At 30.3% G+C, this 17,886-nt stretch overlaps 2 protein-coding genes across 2 annotated transcripts; one reads left to right on the forward strand and one right to left on the reverse strand.

Moving 5' to 3' along the window:
- Positions 1 to 1,048: 1,048 nt before the first annotated feature.
- On the reverse strand, positions 1,049 to 5,453 carry LOC111007262 (sodium transporter HKT1). Its single transcript, XM_022279562.2, has 4 exons — positions 4,552 to 5,453; positions 3,278 to 3,642; positions 1,601 to 1,822; positions 1,049 to 1,345 (listed from the first exon to the last, which is right to left on the reverse strand). Exons 1-4 carry the CDS (start codon positions 5,242 to 5,244, stop codon positions 1,147 to 1,149), a joined length of 1,479 nt encoding a protein of 492 aa, XP_022135254.1. The 5' UTR covers positions 5,245 to 5,453; the 3' UTR covers positions 1,049 to 1,146.
- Positions 5,454 to 14,768: 9,315 nt separating this feature from the next.
- Positions 14,769 to 17,776, forward strand: LOC111006974 (cation transporter HKT1;3-like). Its single transcript, XM_022279097.2, has 3 exons — positions 14,769 to 15,951; positions 16,942 to 17,184; positions 17,529 to 17,776. The coding sequence occupies exons 1-3, from the start codon at positions 14,780 to 14,782 to the stop codon at positions 17,725 to 17,727; spliced, it is 1,614 nt and encodes a 537-aa protein (XP_022134789.1). The 5' UTR covers positions 14,769 to 14,779; the 3' UTR covers positions 17,728 to 17,776.
- The last annotated feature ends 110 nt before the right edge of the window (positions 17,777 to 17,886 follow it).

The raw sequence follows: 17,886 nt of genomic DNA on the forward strand, positions 1-17,886 counted from the left end.
TCTGTAAAATCAATTTAAACATTTCTGAACCAGCCTTGGAATTGGTGATGCATCCCTGTTTTAGCACTAAAGATTTTGCCTCTCATCATTAACTATATAGAATTTCGTTTCCAAAAAATTGTGGTTCATATCCATCCATATCCCATCACTTGATTATGTGTACGAAACTTGTCTGTTGAGAGATGAGATGACACCAAATTCTCAACTAAATGGATAATGTTTAGTTTCATTTGAAAGATGATTATAGATTCTTAGCTAAATTATACTTCTGTTTTGGGGTAGAGTTTTTGATTCATAAATGATTTCAATTGATTTGAGTTATTGCGTCTGATAGCAACGCTAGTAAAAATGACAGAAATTGTCTTGTAGTGGGTTTATCTCATATATATATATGTATTAAATTGCTATTAATAAATGTGATTCTATTACATTTATTATTATTATTCTTTCTTGTTAGGATTTAGGATTTAGGATTTTATTTCTTTATTAAAAGGAGAAATTACAGTGGGTCTACTGTTTAGGATTTAAGATTTTGTTTATTAAAATGAATACGTCATTTTTAGATGAGCTTAGTTTTTATTTTGACAAGTCTGTAAATTATTAACATTTTAAGTTATTTATGTAATTACATTATTTAAAGAGTCTATATTTGTACTTATCATTGAGCTAATATGAAAATTGCTCTACAGTTTTTTTTTTTCTTGAGGTTAGTCCGTTAGTGATTCAAATCCTCATGTCCTACGTTTATTTATTAGAAGTTAGATCATGCTATTTTTTTTTCCCTAAAAATTTTGCTTCCTCCGCTCTATCTTTCTCAACCAACACTTGCCGAGTCTTCTCTCATACCCCACAACGTATAAGACCTGAATTATCACATTTTCTCTTTTTTTTTTTTGGTTCTCTTCTAAAATCCATGGATTCAAGTCTCCTCAATAGAGGAATTTTTTTTTTAAACTAAATGTATAGTATTTTTCCTAAACTATACCATTTGATCTTAAGGTTGTTCCTCTATTGACTGTTGTATTTCTCTTGAGTTGCAATCAAATGGTGAAAATCAAGGGTCAAACTTACATTATATTACCTAAAAAGAAAAAAGTTGCCATCTTCTAACACAATTACAAGTAATGAAGTGAAATCTTTGGGTAACTATGATAATTTCCAAGCTCTACCACCATGCATACTAAAACTTTTCAATCTTCCAAAGATCATGACGAGAATGAGAATAAATTTTCCCTTTCCACTCCATCTTCCAACAAATCCATACCATGCATCTTTACAAGAGCCATCAGCTTTAAGCTGTCTTTTACAACTATAGCCAGTTGAGAAGCCAACATTACCATATGCACTGCAAGATCAGGGTGAACAAAAACAAAACGTCATTATTCTACTGCGAAAAATTCGATCAATCCAACTCAAATCGTAAATGAATACTATCTCGCGAGTCAAACACTACACGATTTAATTTGGTTATTTGGGTTGAAAAGTTGAAACTTTAATGGTCGCATTTAATCCAAAACATCTTTTAATTCATCGCATAACGTAGATCAATTAAAAACAAGATGAAATCAATGAGTAAGAAAATGATTGACTTGAAACTTACCTGATGACTTCTAGGGTAATGTTGAGCACAGTAAAGTTGAGAGGATCATCTCTCAGCTGTTGTTTCTCTGTGATACATATGAGAATGATGAAGATGGCCAAATAAGAGAGCTGTGAGAATTTCAAGAATCCCACTAAGTGTTGCCTTTTGCCCTTCCCATTTCCCACTGAATCCATCTCTTTATTCTTCATAGGTAAAAAAGTTGTGTATGGGGGGAGATACCTAAAGAAAACCAAAAAAAAAAAAAAAAAAAAATCTAACATTATACTATATATTTTTTTAATCGAATGACGTGTGAAGGTGGAGATTCATACCCGTGACTTGCATAAACTAATTGAGCTAGGTTGATTTGATTTGGTACTTGATTCAAAATCAAGCCGGTTGAGAAAAAGAAATTTCAACCCGAATTGTCATTTTCAATACCATATACCCAATATCTCTCTATACCAATCAAAATTTTGCAAGTGAGAGTTTTATTCTAAAATTCTTATCTATTTTAATTACCAACATGTCTTGGCTGCATCTTACTTACCTAATTATTCTCACATCAATCTTTATTGCATATATCATTCCACAAAATTTCAGGCCAATAACATTATTGCAACATTAAGGTAGTGGAATAGGAATAAATATCTCCAACTTTAATAAATGTGATAGTTGTCAGATTTTTTTTTCCTTAGAATAAATAATATGATAGATGCGTTATAGATAGCTCCATTTTGATAAAAAAGAATATACTTGGATGCTGGATTTAACACACAATAGTTACTTATAATTAACGAGAGCAATCATTATCTCAATAGTTTGAATTTCCCACTCTTTTATATACAAAAAGAAATAACAAGCATAATATACAAGAAAATAAAAAGCCAAACGTAATCATATTCTTAATTTTTAGGCCCTGTTTAGTTTAACATTTTGTCGAAATATTTTCAAAATTGTATAAATTTTTTGGAACAACATAATCGAGTTATTTGTTTGTTTCTTAAACCCATTTCTACAATTTTTCAAAATATAAATAAAAAATTATTTTATCATTGACTTATAAAATGCATAATAAATATTAAAAGATGAGAATGACAATTACTTTACCTATAAAGTTTTTACTTTTTGAAATTAAAATTTAACGATTATCTTCTTTTTCAATAAAAAAACATAAAATTACATTCCAAATTTATTTATGTTTTTTTTTTTACCAAAAATGAAAAAATGAGAAACATGAACGGTAAATCACCGCTTCTCAAACTCTCGACTAATTCTATCATTGAGGCCATCAGTAGACAATAATTCCTCTCGTTATCAAATGTGTCCTAAATCTATACATCATTATGTAGAAAAACTTTTAGTAGATCAATAAATGCCAACTTGAGGTCAAATCATACATAACTCAACTCGTTAAGGCATAGATTCAAATCTCCAACTCCACGTGGCTCACGTATTGTTTAACTCAAAGGAAAAAAATCAATACACAATAAAGTTTATATATTTATTAAAGGAAAACCTTGGACCAAAAAAAGTGATTAATTTTTTATTTGTGATGCAGGCTGAAACTTATCATTACCTACTTTTTAAAACTAAAGCGTCTTCGGTATAATTTTTTTTTTCTTAATTAAAACATAATATACAATATATATATATATATATATATAAGCGAATCCATAAAAATAAAAAACTCACATCATGACAACGAAGAGCACCAAGATCGCCGGCGAGATGACGGAGATATCCACCACCGATTCTCCGGTGTGTCTAGAGTTGGTCACCTGAAAAAGCGCCGCCACCGTCTTCCGGTACGGATTCAGGCCATCCCACAATCCCTCCGAGTTCCATTCCAGCGAGCAGAAGATTATCATCTGCAAAATTACGAACCCCGCCGCTGTTCCGGCCAGATACCGGCACCGAACCCCCGACAAGAGATGTGGATAACCCATCTCCGAGTAATTGTTCAATATGTATCTCAACTCCTTCTTCCCCGTCACCTTCGTCATCCCCGATATCACTAACCGGAGACCTGCCGGGTATAAACACCCGCCGAGGAGCACCTAATTAATGATATTAAAATAACTGAGATTTTGAGTCTCGTGGTAATTTAATATATATCTTAAGATGTTAATTTTAATTTAATTGGTTAAATTACAGATTTAATATTTATCCCTTGATTTTAGCCCTATATTTTGTCTAAATTGTCTCTTATTTTACTCTCTTATAATCTCTGAGGAAATAATGTCTTAAAGGTGAAACATGTCGGTTAGACTACAGAGATTCAATTAAAATTTTTATAATTATAAGGATTAAAATGAGACTTTTGAATCCATAAAGATCAAATTAAAACGTTAAATACAACAAAATAAGGTTAATTAGAGCCACACTTAGTAACTATTTTCTTCTTTTTTTTTGTTTTTTGTTTTCTAAAACACATGTATAAAGAATTATTTTATCATTTCTTTTCCATGGAATGCATAATAAATATAAAAAAATATAACATAAAAAATTTACATATTTTAATTTAAAAATTAATTTCATATAAAATTCTGACTTTTTATAATTAAAATTTTCAGATAACAAAAAAACAAGCGGTAGTTATCATGTTTCTATTTTCTTTTCAATAAAATATAAAGAACAAGAAACAAAAAACATTTATACAAGGAATATTTTTTTCTTAGAAAAAAAGAACGGTATCAAATAGATTCTTAGAAGCTTCCTCTTAACTCTTCTTATTCTAAGAAGTTATAAAAAAAAAAAAAAACTCATTTTGAAGTTTTTCCTTTGACTTCTTTAATTTAAAAAAAATTAAAAAAATCACACGTACAAAGAGTTAGATCTGAAAATTTAGCCCCTCCCGTCGTGAAACTCACACTATAGAGAATCAATTAATTCATAATTATTCAACGTTTTAATACCAATTAAAATCATTAAAAACATTAATTGTAATACTATCTAGTCTAATGTACCTGGGCGACGAGAGCCAGTAAAATTCCAGAACTGTCCTTAAAGACGATCATATTTTCATTAGTGGGTATGAATCCGCAGTTGGTAAAAGTGGAAACCGTGGTGAAAATTGAAAACGTCACCAAATTGATGCCCTTGCTCTCGAGCACGTGCCTCGCACGTGAAACCAGAGTCACGTACAAGAACACGAACAGAGAACCAATCAGATTCGCCGCCAGAAGATATCCCACCACCACGCGCCCCAGAAGCGCCGTGGATTTTTCGTGATTAACGAACTCGTCAGTAACCGTCATGGACCGGCCATGGCCAATTTCCAACTCCGAGTCGATGGACCGTGCCGGTCCGGTCGGATTTTTAACGGAGCTGGAGAACCGGCGGGAGAGGTGGAAGGCGGCGGCGGAGACGAAGACCTCGCCGCCGAGGAACATGAGGAGGGTGACGATGAGGAGCTGGGCGTTGGAGAAGACTTCCATTTCGACGGTGGACATGCTCGAGACGGTGGCGGCGGAGACGGCGGTGAAGAAGAAGTTGAGGTGGTTTGGTGGGGAGGAGGTTCTGGTTCTGGTCACCTTTAGAGCTCCGAAGCCCAAGAGAGAGAGGGTTAAGAAATGGGAGAGGGCGGGCCAGAAGGGGTTCGCGGCGGCCATCAGCAGCGGCTGAGATCGGAGGAGATCGAGTAAGTTCAACATCGACATTCCGGCCGGCGAGATCAAGATTCAGTTCATGGTGAAGAAGGAGAGTGGAGTGGAGGGTTTAAAAAGAGGTGGGAATTTTGCATTGTGAGATTTTGTTTTGGAGATAGAGAGAGGAAAATGGTTTAGTGGTTGGAGCAATTAGAGTGGATTTTTTTTCCTTTTCTGTTTTTTTGAAACACTTTTTTCTTTTTTGCACTTGTTGTTGTTGGATGATATATTGCGTGTAAAATGTTTTTTTGGATTGAGTGGAACTCTTGATTAAATGAATTAAAATGTGCTATTCCGCTATTCTTTGGTGTGGTAGTTGATTGAGGGGAAGTCTCAGCTTAATAAAAAAATGGTGATTCACTCACTCCAAATTGACACTATAATTGGTTATTGATCCATCGGTACGTGGTATAGAATTTTTTATGAAATTTATGTATGTTCGTTCAATATTTGTTATGAGTGTGGAAAAACTTTGTTAATTTAAAAATAAAGTCATTGAGTTGTATCAATGGATTTTTCTTATCTTTTAATTTAGAACGGTTTGTTTTGTAATAATCTTGAATTTTATAAAATAGAGACCAGTGTGATTCGATCCATATATGCATGTTTAACAATAATTATAGGATATTAAATATTTGATCTCGGCATCTCGAGAGCTTTTGATGCTCAAAAGATATTCATTCACGCAGGATTCTTTTAAGATTTTTATGTTGAGGGGTATTTATTACATTGTTTTTAGACTTAAATAATCCTCCCCATAAAAATCTTAGAAAATTTGAAATATATGGTAATTTTTGGAAATATCAAATTTAAAATTTTCCAATTTTGAAAAGAAAACAAAATGAGAAATAGAGTAGAAAGAGATGAAATAACATTTGAGACGAAGATTTGAATTTACTCCATTTTAATTGGAAATATATATCTTTAAGGGTAAGGAAAAATTTTCGAGCTGCACTAACATCTGTCGGTTGGTTTGATAAATGATTTGATTGGAATTATTTTTGTAAAAGTCAGAACTGACTCGTTAGTCGAATGTTATTTTTTATCGAAACCAACCTAATTTAATTCTCTTTTTAAAAAAGTATTGTACATAATATTAAATATATGCTAGCTTCTTTTGGGTTTCTCAAGCTAAACGCAACCAAATCGATGAAAAGACAAAATTGAAAAACTGAACCCAACCAACCAGAAAAATGGTTTGGCAGTCTCACGGTTCGGTTAGGTTCATTGATATATTCAACTGCATTTCGACTCGACTTCAATTTGGATGTTCAAAACTGACCCACCCCAAAACCGAATCGAACCGCTTATATATAACTATATATTATATATTATATTTTTAATATAATATAGTAAAAGAGTAGCATGGGACGTGGCCTTGGCCCATGCTCGAAATTCTAAAGAAATGGTTAATGCAATCATGAAGTGGCTACAGTATGCGGTAGATAAGTAACACAGCCTTTAATTTATTATTATTTTTCTTTTTTTCCGAAATGAATGGGCAACTACAACATTTAATTCAAATTTTGAAATTGAGAAATTGAATGGACAGCTCACAAACATTTTATTTTTCTTTTAGTTTTATTATTTTAACTAATTAGATTGGATTTCTTTCTCTTAATGTTCTTCCTTCTTTCTCGACTATTCTCCTCTTCCATTCTCCATTCATTTCCTTAGTTTTTTTCCCTCCCTTCATTTCCTTCCCTATTTCCTCTCACCTTTGTAGTTGCAATTTTAACTTCAATGGGAGAATGATTGATAATTTATATTCTTCCGAGTGGTCAAGCCAACAGAAGCAAGCCTAGTTCAGGAACCGCAAAAATCGAACCGAACCAAGGTTCGATTCGGCGTATGAGTTGCATGTGTGAGATTTGTAACTTTTTTTAAAGATTTCGATAATACAATCTTAAAATCGAACCGAACCAACACCTATACTTTCTCTTCCTCTACCTCTGTTCTCCTCTTCCCTTCTCTTTTTTCTTCCTCTCTCCCAGACTCTCACTTCTTCGTTTTTAAATTGACCAAAATCAATTGACCGCGGCCAGTGTAGTCGGCCAATTGAAGTTGTAGAGCCTCTTAAACTGACCAGTTTCGACCAACAGAAGCCGATTTGTTGATTATCGATGTTGGTTCGAGTAAAAAATAGTCTTCAACCGAACAATATGCTCACTCCAGCGCTATTATGTTTTAACCTGTTGAACTATGTTCAACTTATAAGTGGGCAAAATAGTATTTAAAAATAGAAATTTGAACTTTTTTTTTTTATTTTTGTTATTATTTTTTTTTCTTGAATTTGATTATCTAAATCTGCTCTCCCTCTCTCTCAAAGTGTATATATAGTGCGGAATAACGTAAATGGAATGGACAACACCAAATTGGACTAAATAAACAAAAATTTGTCTTTTCCCACAATTTTTTTTTTCCTTTTTTTTTGACAGAGACTTTTCCCACGCTTCAAATTCCATTAAATAATTTTCTCATCAAATACTACGATCTTCCTATCCAGACAAATCTCAATACATGAGAGAGTTTTTAACTCAAGTGTGGGATTAGAGATCGAAATGCAGCTATTTTATCCATTGAATTATATATATTGTGCAGTAAAAAAAGTGAATTTCATGAAGATTACATAAAGAAATTATTATTAAGATAAATTTTGCCTCTCTCATCTCTTCACAATAACGTCATATTATTCATATATTAATAAAACTACTATTATTTACTTTTATAATTGATTTGAAATTATATATGTGCACAATATTAATTTCACATGTCACGATATGAGAAACAATATATAAGAAATCCTATTTCAACTATACATAGTAATTAATTGAAGTAATTAACGGAATTAATCATGTCTAATTAATATGTGTGAGTAAAGATTGGAACTCACAATTTTTTTATTAGAGATATATCTTCTATTTATGGAAACACATTTTTAATTTCCTAAAATATCATTACCCATGATATGGATTAACAAACCTTTCTGGATATCAATGAGTTTAGCTATAATGATAATGAATGAAATTCCAAGTCAAAAAAACTACAGTACACAAATTTCCACTATCATAATTATTGTACAAACCGCGCACACACATGTATGTGTATATCATTACAACATGAAAGTGCACGGACTTTAACTTTATTAATTTGAAATTACATGAACTAAATCATTATAAACTAAAGTTTAGGAAATAAATCGTTACTTTAACGATGAAATGCAATATTATGCATGCCAAATGAAAAGTATATATGCATGGACTAAGTTGTGATTCTTTGAAATTTTGTGGCTATGGTTTATTTTTAAGTTTAAATACTATTTTGATTTTTCTACCCTTGACTAATTTGGTTCATTTTGGTCACTATACTTCTAAAATGTTAACTATTTTTTGTTCATGTATTGTCAACTTTTGTCCAGTTTAATCTCTGTACTTTCAAAACATTCCTTTTGGTTCCTATAATTTAAAAAAGTAACTAATTTGGTTCTTATTTGAAAATTTTTAACACAAATTTTATACACAATATAGACCCTTTAATACAAATTTATTGCTACATTTCAAGAAATTTAGCGAGTGAAGTGTCATGCTATAACATTATGATAAAAAGAATCTGATACAAATAAGTGAAAGGACCAAAATTGTTACATTTTAAAATTACACGGATCAAAATGGACTTTTAAAAACTATTACAAGGACTAAATTAAACTTAAGTTGAAAGTGTACTCGAGGGATAACGCTTGGGTGGTTTAAGGTCTCAATGAATATCTTTAAGGTTCTGAATTCAAGCCAAATATAACTTTTTTTTAACATGAAGGTTATAATCCAATCACAAAAAATTTTTAGGATAAAAAATACCAATTTTTCGTCTAAAATAAATATTTTAAAAGTACTTAAACTAAAAATACAAGTACTGCAAATAGTATTTTAACCCTATCATATTTACATTTAAATTAATAAAATTAGAGGATTTAAGGTTAAATATGATAAAAGTAAAAAAAAAAAAAAAAGAAATTATATTCCCATAAAAAAAGGGAAGCATTTTGTGTGTACAAAAGACAATTCCTTGATCACTTAAATGGATCCAAAGACCATTAACTAATAATTAAATAAAGAGAATCATGGCTCCATGCAACCTATGCCACAAGTTTATTATTATTATTTTAAATAAAGAGTCTAAGCCACAAATTATCAAATTAAAGCATAATAACAATTGCATATATTATATATAATTGTAATCTATTATATGGTCCCATTGCCAACTTCTTAGCACACCAAAAATTATACCAAATGCCATTCATTACCAAAAGTTGGTGCTAGATAATTTATTTTTTTATTTTATATATTGGTAAATTGGTCCATTCATGAACAACTCAACTAATTTTATAGAACAATTCGTCACTAATCCTATATCCAACTAGTTACCAACAAATTGACATTATTTCAAAAGGGTGAATTGACTAATTTTATGAAACAGCCATTCCTAATTAACTCTACTATATTTTTCTTTGGTTATTAACCATTATTATTGAAACTGGTAAAACATATTTCTTAAAGCAGGTGTGTTCGAAGGTAAAATACAGTATGCCACATGGACCAAAGACATGTCCACAATCGATCTAATGGCACTAAATCTGAAGAATTTGGTGGACAACATTTATAATCCCAAATAAATTGAAGGTGCCTTAACTCGTCCCACCCGAGTTCATTGCGGGTAGGTTTTTTTGTATGACTCAATCGATTAATTAGCTATGAATCTTAGATCAGTCAAAAATCACTATTAACGATATCAATTCGGCATCGTCCTAGTTACACTTTTTTTTTTTTTTGCAACGCATACTAATTACATTTCAATCATTATATACACGCAAAAATATTATAATGTTAATACTTAATAACATTTGTTGCCAAAAGCAATTTCATTAATGTGCATGAACCCATCTCTCTCTTTTTGGATAAGATTTATTATTATTTTAAAATTGATGTTTAAATCTCTATTATTATTGAAATTAATATATATTATGTTACTAAAATAAAAAGCAAAAAAGATTTAAAAAGAAAAGTTTTGCATAAATATTATATTCTTAAAATAAAATAGTTAAAAACTTTTTGTTATATTTAATTTTTTTAATATTTAGTGACATCTCATATGTAAAAAAAAAGATTGTTATAGGCCAGGTTCAAAATTTCGCTCGACACGTGGCATGTCGACTTATCGATGTGTCGACGTGTCGATGTTCTCGACATGGACATGGGGAGAAAATCGTTTTTCCCCAATGTCGTCGACATGTCGACATGTCGATCAAATGTCGATTTTTTTTTTGTGCATTGAATCCTAAATAATTGAGAAAATCTGGATCTATGGTGACGTTTTAGTTAGTTGAGACTTAGAGGAAGATTGGTTGTTTTTCAAGAAAGAATCTAGATCGAAAATTCTCAATCCAACCCTTAAAAAAAAAAGAAGGATTTATGTTCAAAACGTTTTTTCAGTTTGGTGTAAATTCAAAGTTTGTGGGAGAACAAACAGAAAAGTCAAAAATAATAGTAAAAAATTATACTGACGTTTTCTATTTTCCTTTTAAAGAAATTAAAGTTAAATTTTCTTATCATTTTGGTTCAAAAAAGAAAAAAAAACCAAACAAACGTCAAATTAAATTTAACTATAAAAATATAATAAAATCTTAAAGAAATAGATTAAACAATCGATTTATACAAAACTTAATTTAAATTAAATTTAACTAAAAAATCTAACAAAATCATAAAGTAATTCATTTAAAAGAAAATTAAATTTAATTGACAAAATCTTAAAACAAACAAATAATTAAAATCAATTTAATTAATTATTATTAAACATTTAAATTTTAGAAAAGTTTAATTCTTATCTTCTAATTCAAAATAAAATAAAATAAAATAAAATAAAATAAACTAAACTAAACGTCAAAAAAATCTAACAAAAAAATTAAATTTAACTAAAAAATCTAACAAAATCTTGAAGTAATTGATTTAAAAGAAAAATAAATTTTAAATTAAATTTAACTAACCCAATCTCAAAACAAACTAATAAATAAAATCAATTTAACTAATTATTATTAAACATTTAAATTTTAAACTAAATCTATTTTTTTAATTATTTCATACTTCATAGGGTATATATCTATGGTTCACATATGTTGTTCAATTATGTAACTAGATTGAATTAGAAATTATCAATAAAAAAGCAACATTAAATTTTAATTTACTGACTCAAATAATTTTCATATATGTAGACATGATTTTATTTCAACATTTTCATCGTGCGATGTTTTTATAAGTATATTACTTATATGGTTAGATATGATTGTTAGAAGTGATTAGTTATAGGCTAATTAAGCTGTATTATTTACTAATTTAAAAAATTTCCATCAATATCCTAATTTTTTCCGAAATATGCATCGACATCGACATATCCAGTAAAATCGAGACCTTGATATTTCCATTGACATCGACATTTTGAACCTTGGTTATAGGGAGAAAATAGAGATCAGACTAAATAACCGAAAAGAGGAAAGAGAGCCGAAGAAGGAGCGGACCCGAAGAGAGGTAAATGGGTCGAGGCCCAACAACTCGGGCCGACAATAGGCGACCCGGGGTTGGTGCCGAGGAGTTCTCAGCCCAGTGGCCGAGAACCTCTCCGATGCACCCCGACCCCTGCGCAGCCCGGTCGGAGTCGACTTGGTCTCGACCTTGAATGCAGCATGAAGCCCACCCCGTTTAAGATCTCCTGAGCACGTAAGGATTCAACTTATGTAAACCGATTAGGGTTCAACTGGTGTAAATCCAGAAGAGATTATGATTCGACCTCTATAAATACGAGAGTAAACTAAACCCTAGAGGTATGCCTAAAAAAACATACGCTCTCTATACCCGACTACTCCGATACTACTTAAGTATCGGAGCCCGTGTGGCAAAGCCACACCGGTTATTCTGTTTTACAAGTCTCATCGATATCCCTTAGTTCTAGAAGATTGGTGCGAATTTAACGAGATCCAAGGAAGTTGAATTCCGGCATCAACCAAAATAAAATCGTCATGAAAACTTTAAACCAGTCAAATTTGATTTCTTAGCTGAGTTATCATATATATATATAGGTTTATATAATTATATAAATATATATTTACATAGGAAAAGATACAGCCTTATTTTAATATTCATTTTTTTACCGGCCATCTGCTTTACAGATTTATTTTAAAGTAACTTTTTTAAAAAAATTAATAAATAACGACCAGTATCTTGAGACTTGCACTATGAGATGTAGACAGAAGAATTCAGGACAAAAATTTATAATATAACTAATAAGTCATTTATTCAACGATAGATTAGAGATAATGAGACAATTAGCACTTAATTAGGTTAATTATTATCTTGTACTAAAAAGAATTAATTATTTATCTCGTACAAAGTTGAAACGCTTATTATGCCTATTGAGTAGTTATGCACACATTTCACCATTTCAAGATGGTTATTATATTTTAATTCATAAAGGTGTAAGATTTGTTTTAGTTCATAAAATATAGGTTTAAATATAATTATAATCATTAAAGTTCACTCATATTTTTTAAAACAAAGCGTCATATCACATTTTTCGTTTGAAGTTTTAGCTACTATGATAATGGAATTTAAAAATAATTAATAAAACTTTTAGAAACTAAATTATTTTAAAACTATATCTTAATCGAAATTTTATAATACATACCTCAAATTATTAAATAGAGATTATATTATGATTTTGAAAGGAAGGTAAAATTTTAAAACTATATTTTAATCAAAAATTTATAATATATACCTCAAATTATTAAATTAGAGATTATATTATGATTTTAGAAAGAAGAGGGAGAATCACTTTTTTTTTTTTGGAGAAATGAGAAGCACATTTAATATATTTGAATTTTATCTTTTTATTCATTTAGATGCGTGAGAATATATGAAGACCGGTTGGATCTAAATCCACATACATTATAGTTATAAATGGAATAAAGTAATGTGCTAGTTAAAAAACACACCTAATTTATCAAAAAAAAAAAGCCACAAAAACACACTAAAAAATAATGTTTTTTTTTTTATTTTACCTAAATTTCAATATTTATGGTACATAATGTAACTATATTACGACGTTGATTTGAAGCAATCTATCATTGACTAATTTATTAAAAATCATATAGTTTTATCCTTAACTTTTAACCATTTATGGAACGTTGTAAATGAGTTCTCTCCAAAAATAATTAATTAAAATAGGAATAGGAGAATTGTTCGATCCAATATCTTTCTAGAAAGCCAATTCGAAGAAAGCTAGCTAGAGCAACTTCTAGAGTAAATTTTGACTATACTTGATGCTGGTAATTCTATATGAAATTTGTGTTAATTTTTTTTGGAGCAACTATCCTATATAAATTAAATAGTTATGCAATATATTTAATTTGACTCGTTGCCTAGATAACTTGCTTATATAATAGTCTATATAACAATCACGATACTGAACGACTGCACATTAACAATATGAGTATGTATATTTAGACGAAGATTAGTTTACCTCAAACCGACGTATAATATTACAAGTCATTTCATATATGGAGAGGGAAGACATTCTTTTCCCTGAATTTTATGGACAAACTATGTCCTGACTCATAAAATTAAAAATATGTTTTGTTGGATTATTTCTCACTAGTAAAATTATTTTCTAACATTACATTATCATTTAGTTAATACATTTTTATATCTAATATAATATAATCAACTGAGATTTAATTGAAAATACTTGATAGATAATAGATAAAATTAAAATTTTTTTAGAACTATTTATCTTTTTAGAAAGTTCAATTGTGTATTTGAATGTTAAATTATGGTTCTATTTAATCTCTTTTTTAATCTCTCATTAACAAAAAGTAAACGCATCAGCTAACTTAAGCTCATAAACTCAACTATTTTAGGTATTAATTATATGTTCAGTGCTCCAATCTTCACCCATAAATTTGTGTAATATAATATTTAGAAGAAAAAAAAAGAACGCTGAGTCCATGCCCATTGAATTAGAAGGATTAGATCTAAATTCCAAAAAATAATAAACACGTATTTGTTTTAAAAAAAAAATTGTTTATAAAAAATTGCATTATTGGTTTTGATCAGTCAATAAATATGCACCCAATAATGCACTAAAAAAAACTCTAAAATGAAGTTAATCGTTAATTATGGGCAGGCGGACGGTTAGAGTAGTTTGGTATGCAGTGGGGCCCCACATCACCAATCACTGCCATGTGACACCACCACGTGTCATCTTATAATTGGCTCCGTTCTAATCAACCAATTATAAATTAAAAAATTTTCATTAAATGATAGCGCAGTGGGAGGCGCCTAATCGAAGATTCTCGCTTAAATTCAAATTAATCAAATCATAAGGTATTGTATTGTATTGTATTGTCAAGTACTACGGATGATTGGGTTTGGTTTTATGCTATAAATAAATCTCATGTGATGTACTTTGGATTCCACCCTTCCTAATTACATTCTAGTTCCAAACAATGTTGAGGGTGGAGAGCTTGCTTTATTTTGGTAGGATATGGGGTCTAGCGTATTCTTATTCGGGTCGAAAACTGGTTTCTTTAGGTAAATCGGTGTGCTTTATTTTGGTATGCTTCTTTCGTTTTCTTCTTCTCATGAATCCATTTTGGATTCAACTCTTCTATTTTTTATTCATTTCGGCTTTTGGATTGTGGGTTTTGGCTGTTTTGAAGCCGAAAACTTACGATTCTTATCGACCTGCGAATTTGGATCTTTTATTCACCTCTGTGTCTGCCTCCACTGTTTCCAGCATGTCTAGTGTGGAAATGGAGGTTTTCTCTGATTCCCAACTCATTGTCTTGATTGTTTTGATGTTCGTGGGCGGCGAGGTTTTTACTTCCATGGTTGGAATCCAATTAAGGAAGTTGAAACTCAAACTTTCAGAAGATAAAATCACTTCTGTCCCTAGTGTTTTAAGTACTATTTCTTCAAACCCTCAAAATATTTTAAGTCAAATAGAGTTGGGCGTCGTTAGAAAACTTGATCACCAGCCCGAGAGGCAGCTAAAACACAACTCCATCAAACTTTTAGGTATCGTAGTACTCAGTTATCTTCTAACAATCCATCTTTTAGGCATAGGGATGGTCTTAGTTTACATGGAAACTGTCTCAAGTGCTAGAGAAGTCCTAAGCAAAAAGGGGTTAAAAACATCAACTTTTGCAATTTTCCTCACGGTTTCAACTTTTGCAAGCTGTGGCTTTGTGCCAACAAATGAAAACATGATAGTCTTTAGCAAGAATTTAGGCCTACTCGCAATGCTCATTCCTCAAGCTCTCTTAGGGAACACTTTGTTTCCTTGTTGCTTGAGGTTTTCCATTTGGAGTTTGGGAAAGTTTACGAAGAAGTCAGAAACCAGATTCTTGTTGAAAAATAGTGAGGAAATTGGGTACTTGCATCTGCTCCCAAGGCTTCATTCATTGCTTTTGGCTTCAACTGTGTTTGGATTTGTGTTGATACAATCTGTCGCAATTTGGTTCATGGAGTGGAGTTCAGAAGCATTGAGTGGATTGAATTCTATTGAGAAGTTGCTTGGAGTGCTATTTTTAAGCGTAAATTCAAGGCATAGCGGTGAATCTATTGTTGATCTCTCCATGCTCTCTCCTGCCATCTTGTTTCTCTTTGTTGCCATGATGTTAGTTCCCCTCTCTCTCTCCATTAAATGCATTCTATTTGTTTAGTATATATAGAAATATTAACTAAATGTATACTATAGTGTTTTTTTAGTACGATATATGGGGGTAAGATTCGAGCTCACGATCTTATAGTCGGAGATAGGTGCATATATAAACCAGTTGAACGCTATAGGACTGGTTTGGTAATATGTCATTTCTTGTTTCTTGTTTTCAAGTTTGTTAAAATGTCTAAGCATTTTTCAACGTTTTTTGTTTCTCATTCTTTAGAAACGTTCTCAAAATCGTATAGGAATTTTGAAAACAACACAAATAAATTTCCTATTTTTTGTTCTAGTTTTCAATTAACAAAGGGTAAATAAAACTGTTGTTCTATTCAAACAAAAAGGAAAAAAAAAATGAGAAGGTTACTAAACTGGTTGTTAGTATAGTCTCCAAAAGGTCAAATTTATACTATTTACTAGAAATTTCAATGATTCTTTTATCGAAAATTTACATTTTCTTTATGGAGAAAAAAAAGGTAGTAATACACTCGTCAATTTCTTGTGCTACTTAGCAAAAAAGAAAAAAGAAAAAAAAAAGAGTATTATTAGAATAAACTAATTAATAAGTTATGTCCCACATTTCCTTGTAATATATAAAAAATAGTTAGCAATCCTTAATAATTTTAACATTTTTTTAAGGATTACCTATGTCTGATTGGTGTCTAAAGAATTCCGGTGAACGAAAAAGGAAAAAATAAATAAAAGGTCTCAATTATATTTTATTTATTCGTAATTACTTGACTTATGTCATCCCTATTATTATATATACAAATAAAATAATAATAATAATTATTATTAATCATTCATAAGAACAAATATAGCATTAATTATCTCAATATGAACATCTTGACTAAGAGGTTATAAGTTCGAATCTTCCCTACTCATTTGTTAACATAATATTAATTATTTTTATTTTTATTTTGTTGTTGATATGGGTTAATTTAACAGGTATCTTCCACCTTATACATCTTTCATGCCAATAAAGGGTGATGGAGAAGAAGGAGAAAATCAATTGGAAGCCAATAAAATAATTAAAAAAAATAAAAGGGCCAAATTTGTGGATAATTTCATCTTCTCCCAAATTTCCTATCTGCTTATTTTCATCTTTGTTATATGCATTACAGAGAGACATAACATCAAGGAAGATCCTCTCAATTTCAATCTCTTCAACATTATTTTTGAAGTTATCAGGTAATTTTTATTCTTTACTAATTAATTTATAGTGAAAATAAATCTTAAAAAAATAATTTCCCTTTCCAATATATGACTTTTCATTTTTTTTCCCTTGTCTACTTAATGGTCATAATTCAAAAACCATAGGTGAATAATTGTAATATTAATTTTAAAACTAAAACGTTAAAGTATACGTCATAAATAAGATCTAAATATTGTTATATTCTCATAAAATTAAGATTATCATTTTGTACAAATGGTGGATTTTTTAATTCTCAAATTATGTATTGGAAAAAAAAAAGACTGTTCATAATTTTTCTTGGTCTAAATTAAATTTATGAAATATGTCTCTATTTCGACAGTGCATATGGAAATGTGGGGTTTACGATGGGATATAGCTGCAAACGACAACTTCATCCTCAAAGCAATTGTGTCGACAAGTCGTTTGGATTTTCAGGAAAGTGGAGCAGCAAAGGAAAGATAGTTCTTATTGTTGTTATGATCTTTGGACGACTCAAAAAATTCAATATGAACAGAGAGAGAGCTTGGAAACTTCTCTAATCTTTGACTCACATGGAATTAAAACATGTGATTTGTCATTACAATATTATAATTGGACATAATAATATCATCCAAATATTCAACTAAAAATCTATTTAATTTCCCGATCCACACTTTGAATAAAGAATACATCTATATCTAACATACAACTCAAGTCAT

The sequence above is a fragment of the Momordica charantia genome, assembly GCF_013281855.1.
Source record: "Momordica charantia cultivar OHB3-1 chromosome 6 unlocalized genomic scaffold, Mcharantia_2.0 BLBB01000006.1, whole genome shotgun sequence".
NCBI lineage: Eukaryota > Viridiplantae > Streptophyta > Magnoliopsida > Cucurbitales > Cucurbitaceae > Momordica > Momordica charantia.

What these genes read in the sequence shown, in the direction of transcription:
- LOC111007262 (XM_022279562.2), bottom strand. Translation starts at nt 5,244, where the DNA reads ATGTCGATGTTGAACTTACTCGATCTCCTCCGATCTCAGCCGCTGCTG. An exon ending in TACTGGCTCTCGTCGCCCAG is followed by an intron (nt 3,643 to 4,551) that starts GTACATTAGACT and finishes ATCATTAATTAG; the next exon opens with GTGCTCCTCGGCGGGTGTTT. An exon ending in GTGCTCTTCGTTGTCATGAT is followed by an intron (nt 1,823 to 3,277) that starts GTGAGTTTTTTA and finishes GGTTTTCTTTAG; the next exon opens with GTATCTCCCCCCATACACAA.
- LOC111006974 (XM_022279097.2), top strand. Translation starts at nt 14,780, where the DNA reads ATGTTGAGGGTGGAGAGCTTGCTTTATTTTGGTAGGATATGGGGTCTA. An exon ending in TTTCTCTTTGTTGCCATGAT is followed by an intron (nt 15,952 to 16,941) that starts GTTAGTTCCCCT and finishes TTAATTTAACAG; the next exon opens with GTATCTTCCACCTTATACAT. An exon ending in ATTATTTTTGAAGTTATCAG is followed by an intron (nt 17,185 to 17,528) that starts GTAATTTTTATT and finishes CTATTTCGACAG; the next exon opens with TGCATATGGAAATGTGGGGT.